The sequence below is a fragment of the Sardina pilchardus genome, chromosome 22, assembly GCF_963854185.1.
Source record: "Sardina pilchardus chromosome 22, fSarPil1.1, whole genome shotgun sequence".
Classification (NCBI taxonomy): domain Eukaryota; kingdom Metazoa; phylum Chordata; class Actinopteri; order Clupeiformes; family Clupeidae; genus Sardina; species Sardina pilchardus.
The window spans coordinates 12,968,205-12,974,872 of record NC_085015.1 but is presented as its reverse complement, the minus strand read 5'-3'; the positions used below and the strand labels follow the sequence as shown (position 1 = coordinate 12,974,872).

The following is a 6,668-nucleotide window of genomic DNA, read 5'->3' as shown; positions in this document are numbered from 1 at the left end:
TTTCTATTTTATATTGATTATATATGATGTAGTTTTTCCCATGCTGAGGGCAGGATTGTCAACATTTCAAAAGAAATCTAAGTTGAAGCATATTCTGGTTAGCTACCGAGAACGCACATGTAAACAGAATGAACGGAAGTTGAAAACAGTAACTGAACGATACATATTTCCAGGTTGAAGTAAGGTGGATAAGGTGGATAGTGATAAAAAGAAAGAATGGTTTATGTAAACTAGAATGAATTTGGAACCATGCAGATCAGAAAGCACTCAAGGAGGTCTAGACAACTCCTCTCTCTCTCACACACACACACTCACTCTCAGTTGTCCTCTCTCTCTTTCATTCTCTCTCTCTCTTTCTGTCTCTTCCCCCCCCTCCCTCTCTCTGTTAAGTTGTTCAGTACGCTCCCTCCATACATGCAGCAGCCGGCTCTGAATGTGATCCGGCCAGATCAGGATCGAGTCCAGCTGCTAGACGAGTCTCTGTTTCTCTTCTTCCCGCACAATCTACTCCATCTCTATTCTCCTATTCCCTTCTTTTCTCTCATCCACTCTTCCCTCTCCCTTTCTTTCTGTTTTACCACTCTTCCCTCTCTCTCTCGGCACCTGTGCATCAAGTAACACAGTCTCTTTCTCTCCCTCTCTCTCACTTTCAGTTGTCCTCTCTCTCTCTCTCTCTCTCTCTCTCTCTTGGTGGAGGCTTTGGCTCCTGCCCTGCCCTCCAGCTGTTGTCTGGATCTTGGCCTAGCCAGGATCACATTCACTCACCACTGCCCCCCCCCCCCCCCCCCACACACACACACACACACAATCCCCTCCCAAACACTCTCAGCCCCATCCCCAGCCCCTGGTCCCTGTGCTGCTGTAATAAGATGACTAAGAGGAGCAGTCAGGCATACTGGGGGCTGTAAGCTAAAGTGAAGGATGTCTTTAGTGTGTGTGTGTCTTTGTGTGTGTGTGTGTGTGTGGTTGGAGGGGAGGGGGTGATGACAGATGCGTTTGGGCTCTGTGTGTTTTTTTCGGGTTCATCTGAAGATCATTGCCAATGGTTGAAATTGCTTAATTCAAACCTGCTCGGAAATGGACAGACGGGTGGAACCTTTACTGATACACTGTTACCCACTCCAATTAACATGATGAACATGATGATTAACATCACGCAAAAAAAGAGGACATCAAATAAACCACTGATGTCTTCATCTCAAACTCACCACATGACTGTTCAGTCATTAGCTGTAGGTTACTTCCTATAGCAGTTCAGCTGAACGTGGGCTAAAGCATGGCCAAGAGGTCAGTAGGCTAAACCAACATGCAGTTTAACAGGCTGTGCTGTGGACTATTAGGTCTACAACGATTAATCGATTAGTACTTTACTATTAAATTAATCGCCAACTATTTTGATAATCGATTAATCGGTTTGTGTCATTCTTTAAGGAAAACACCTCAAAATTCTCTGACTGAAGCTTCTTAAACATGAATATTTTCACCTTTACTTACTCCTCCATGACCGTGAACTAAATATCTGTGGTGTGTGTGGACAAAACAAGGCATTTGACGATTTGCATTTTGTCGATCAAACATCTAATCGATTAATCGCGAAAATAATCGTCAGATTAATCAAATATGAAAATAATCGTCAGTTGCAGCCCTACTGTGCACTTACAATACCCATGGCTTTACTGTATTGTGCACTGATCACACTGGACGGCATCTGCCGTTAGAAACGTCATTTACCTCAGCATTTCCAGAGGGTTTGTTTCGTGCACCTGGATGCCACATTTGGGACACTCGTTGCTCTCTTCAAAGTGCTGGACAATGCAGCTCTTGCAGACTGTGGGGGTGGAAAATGGAGGGGGGGTGAGGAAGCGGGAGAGAGAGAGATAGAGAGAGGGAGAGAGAGAGAGAGAGAGAGAGACAGAGAGAGAGAGAGATACAGACATCAGCTTCAAAAGGACACATCACAGGCACGCATACTAGGTCCTTTCATTAACATCCAAGACCGTTTGGCAAGATGCGCGATGCTCCCGGACGTTGACCGTGTCCACACGAGACTGTGCAGTGTCCTTCAATAATCAACTTTCTCCCCCCAGCCACCACAGCCTAACGTTAAAAACATTTGCTAAAAGCCATCTGTGTGTGCCGGCCAATATGGCAGCCACACTGCAACTGTCCTTCCAACGTGGCAAGCTGTCCAAAATGCCACATGTGTTAAATTAACACCATTCCCAGAAGCTGCAGCTGAATCAAGCAAAAAAAAATAACTGATCATTGTTTATAAGACTGCTATGTATTTGGACGTTCTTATTCCTGACATTTGACCTGTACTAGACAAATGCTACAATTGATTACAGCTTTGAGGTTTAAAACAGACCAGAACCACCATTCCCAGTATCATTCTCAACTAGCTAGCCTTTTTTAAATACAAATACACTGTCTGTATCCCTGGGATGGTCTTTACAGTATTGCCACCTGTTATTAAAAAAAATAAATTAACTCTTTTTTTTTTTTTTTTGAAGCGATAAAGTTTTGAGTAGGAAAAGACAGGGATGTTCAGATTTGTGCATATTTCTGAATGTGATGTTGGCTGTTGGGTTTGCAGGTTTGCAAAGTGCCATGGGGAATAAGGCCTTTTTTTTGGGGGGGGGGGGGGGGTGGAGTGAAGGCGTCTGATTGAGGAGTGAAATTGAAAACTGCGAGCTGGCAGGCTGATAAACAGTGAGTGGGCACCGGGCGGCACACACACACACACACACACAGGGCTGGCCACCACAACAACAACTATCACATTCCAGCAGCCAACAGCAGCAGCCAACTCTCAACATCTCTCTCTATCTGTCTCTATCTCTCACACACACACACACACACACACATCCCCTGCTCACTTTCTTTGACACACACAAATGTACAAGCATACACACATACACACACCCACACATACAAAGTCATATACAGAAGCACATATGTACATAACGACAACAACAATAACACATTGCAAGACAACTGCAAATGCATGAGAATACATGACATCCACACTCAGATACTAACAACAACCGACAGGTATAAAAAATAAATATTCACTTTTGCACATACAGATACTCACACATACACATCACACACAGACACACACAGAGAAGCGTGCATGCGCGCACGCGCACACACACACACAAAAACAAGAGTGTTTGAGCATGCACACACACACACACACACACACACACACACACATACACACTTACTGTCTGTCTATACATTCTATCCTATCCTTAACTCCTGTGATATGGCAGACAATACAGCTCTACCCCGACTCTTCTTTTTGTAATCCAAGCAGCACTCTTGTGACGCAACCACAGACTTGGTGTTTACTACGTCTAAACCGTGTCAGCAACAATCAGGTCAGCTTGGAGTGTGCCGTGTGGAAATATAGGGCAAGCCGAGCCCTACAGGACCTGGTATACATTCACTTGCCAGGCGGTGGAACACCACTGGCAGATCTATGCATTAGCGTGTATGCAGAGTAGCATTTCTGCCACATGGCGTTAAGATCAGGGGGAACATCAGGCCTCTGCTCCTGCTGGCTTAACAAGGAGGTGGATAGTGTATAGATGACAGCAGATATGACCAAATAAATGATCCATACCTATCCATCTATCCATCCATCCATCCATCTATTTATCATTCCATCAGTCCTTCCTACCATCTATCCATCCATCTATTTATCACTCCTTCAAACCATCCATCCATCTTTTTATCATTCCATCACTCCTTCCAACCATCTATCATCCATTCATCCTTCCATCTATCCATCCATCCATCTATTTATCGTTCCATCTATCCATCCTAACATCCGTCCATCCATCCATCCATCTATTTATCTTTCCATCAATCCTTCCATCCATCCATCCATCCATCCATCCGAGAAGTAAGCATTCCCAATGCTGCTGCTGCTGCAGCTGCTGCCAGATTCCATCGTATGAGAAGGACACTTCAGGTCTTTACAACAGACCTTGATGGCGACAGACAGACATAATGCAGAAAGCAGATAACAACGTATAAATGCTTTTAGTCAGTCCATCCATCCAGCCATCCAGTCACTCTCCTCCATCCATCCACAGATCCATCCACCCATTCAAAATGTGTGTCTTCCTATGCTGCTGTTATGGCCAGATTCCATTAGATGAAAAAAGGACAGATCGGTTGTTAACGGACCCTGACAGCCGAGAGGATGGACTACTTCTCGAAATTTCCCCTGGTGGACCTCAGAGCCATTTAGACACAGTCCTGAGTTACGGAACCATTTTTCTGGATTAGTGAGACAATTCACTGTGATGGCTTCCTGTCTAGATAACCCGCAACAAACAGGGGGTTTGGATCCAATCACTCAGACCATCAGTGCACCAGAAAGAGAGGACATTTGTTGTCATGGTGACTGAACCTGGAGATGACTATATTCACCCTCCTCCCTCCCGAGGTGTCAATTGTAAGATTGCTCACTCCCACATCTGCCAATTAACAGGCAATGGGAGAAAGGTGGGAAGACTCAAAGATTTTAATGGCAGATTATTGACTGGCTTCAGTAAGCATTACAGAAGAAACATTTGTTTTCATTGAAAATACCTTATTGGCTATAGGTGTGTGTGTGTGTGTGTGTGTGTGTGTGTGTGTGTGTGTGTGTGTGTGTGTGTGTGTGTGTGTGTGTGTGTGTGTGTGTGTGTGTGTCTGCTGACAACTTACAAGTGTGCAGACATTCTGTGACAGTCGTGGGCTTGATCAGATAACCTTTACACACGTAGCAGGTAATGAAGTGGTTGAAGTCCTTGACGAGATGCTTCCTATGGGCAGTGGCCATCTTGGGTGGTCACACAGGGGGTGGGTGGGGATGAGGCGGGGGACCTCGCGACCCGCAGGATGGGATCTTGAGCTCAGTGCGTTGGGGTGGTGTGGTGGGTGGTGGTGGTGGTGCACTTCTCATGGGAGTGGGGTCACTTTGCCACTCCGTTGGGATGCTTCATGGAGGGCCCTCATGTTAAGCACGGCCAGGGACATGGTACCAAGTAGAAAGCATATTCACCCTCTTGGTCTTGTGGTGGGCACAGAGATGATGCAGAGAAAATAAGAGTTTCATGATTAACTCTAATGCTTGTTCTTATTTTTTATTATTAATGCATTGTATAGCCTAGGATTCAAACAGATGCCTTCAAATATTTTACGCAATTACCACCATGTATAGGCTATTTAGATATAGAACACTTACAAACAAACATACATGGATGAGGAAAAAGTTCATGCGCCTCTTCCAAGCATACAGGTGCACGGTACTGTTCTTGTAAGTCCCGCCTCCTGCGCTTTAAAAACGAAAGTGATGGCCACTTTAAGACAGAGTTGAAGACGTCTCATTCAAATTACATAACGCTCTTTCTGCCACTGGATCTAAACATATTAGTTCGTCCATTAGTGGAACGTATTAGCAATGTAGCTAAACGTAGGCCACTGTTCTGTTGCGAAACTGAGTCAGCTTAAATGGCATTCCCACAACATCGTCTTACTTAAAAAGTCTTGTTGTTTCAGACTAGTTGTTTTAATACTACAGGCCTGTTTTACGACAATATACACACTCGCATTGCTCAAAATGCTATAAAAGTTGCCAGAGACAATTTAGCGTAGGGTACAACAACCATGACCTGTTCAGAACATTGTAAATGTAAGTTAGCCTCGGAGATAACAGTCACTACATGATTAGTTGCATAGGGAATCTTCCGTGCTGTCATCTGTAGTGATATTCTCATCAGAACTGTCTGTTAGCTGCGCAGTGACAACACTGCTTCACGCCTCGTCGTGAACAGGAAATCAACCGCATGACACTTTATGTCATCTAATGTAACACTGAACTGCCCGGACAGTATATGGCGAGTATTCAGATACATTGTAGCCAAACAGCAGTAACTGACTTGCAAACGAAGTTGCAGCCATTGGTTCGAGTGTCACTTTCCTCTCCGAAGGGCCACCCCTCACATTTTCCGATCACTATTGGCCTGACAAAATAACTAGCGCTGATGCACACCATCAACTAGTCGCCCCTCTCGCTACCACACGCTCAGGAACTTGAGATGTGACACATGATCGCGTTCTTATCCCAGTCGAAACTTTACGATAGATATGCACCTTGTGAAAAACGATACGCAATGCCACCCGCCGGCTCAACCCTCAGTCTCGTCGCTCAAAGCCCATCTCTTACCTTCCCAAATATCACGAGTCCATGTTGGTGACGGTACGTTCTGAACACATACAGTGTACGTGATGCGGGGTAACTGTACATGAAAAAAAGTACAGCAGCAGAATACGGAACTGCTCGGCGTTGAGATGATAGGCGAAAAGGGGCGGAGGAGGCACTAGCGCTTGTTTACGCATTGCTGCTTGATCCACTCTGTGGCAGATACGCTCTGATTGGATACAAACTAGGGCGCAGCCTTTCAATTACCAACTCGTAACTGTAGGCTGTATGATAAACAGCAGTCAGGAGGGAAATGGGTTATCAATAAGACAAGGAAACACTCAGAGATATAACTGTGGCCAGAGAGTATTCGTGACTGTTTTACGCACAATCAACACAACTGTTGTGTCCTCTGAGTACTACGCTGCCCGGAGTCTGTTAGAATCGAGCACATGTTCTTGTAGGG

At 45.0% G+C, this 6,668-nt stretch overlaps 1 protein-coding gene across 3 annotated transcripts in view; it reads right to left on the bottom strand.

Moving 5' to 3' along the window:
- The window catches only part of pcgf5b (polycomb group ring finger 5b), a 25,367-nt gene extending 19,004 nt beyond the window's left edge, over positions 1-6,363 (bottom strand). Inside the window, exons 1-4 of one of the 3 annotated variants that reach the window (XM_062526258.1) lie at positions 6,227-6,254; positions 5,258-5,336; positions 4,726-5,071; positions 1,732-1,828 (exon numbers count right to left, since the gene is read on the bottom strand). In XM_062526258.1, coding sequence (XP_062382242.1) covers positions 1,732-1,828; positions 4,726-4,840 — 212 coding nt within the window. In that variant the 5' untranslated portion in view covers positions 4,841-5,071; positions 5,258-5,336; positions 6,227-6,254. Of the gene's footprint in view, positions 1-1,731; positions 1,829-4,725; positions 5,072-5,245; positions 5,337-6,226 lie in introns of all 3 variants that reach the window. The other 2 variants (XM_062526260.1, XM_062526259.1) reach the window with 2 other exon arrangements.
- Positions 6,364-6,668: the final 305 nt, after the last annotated feature.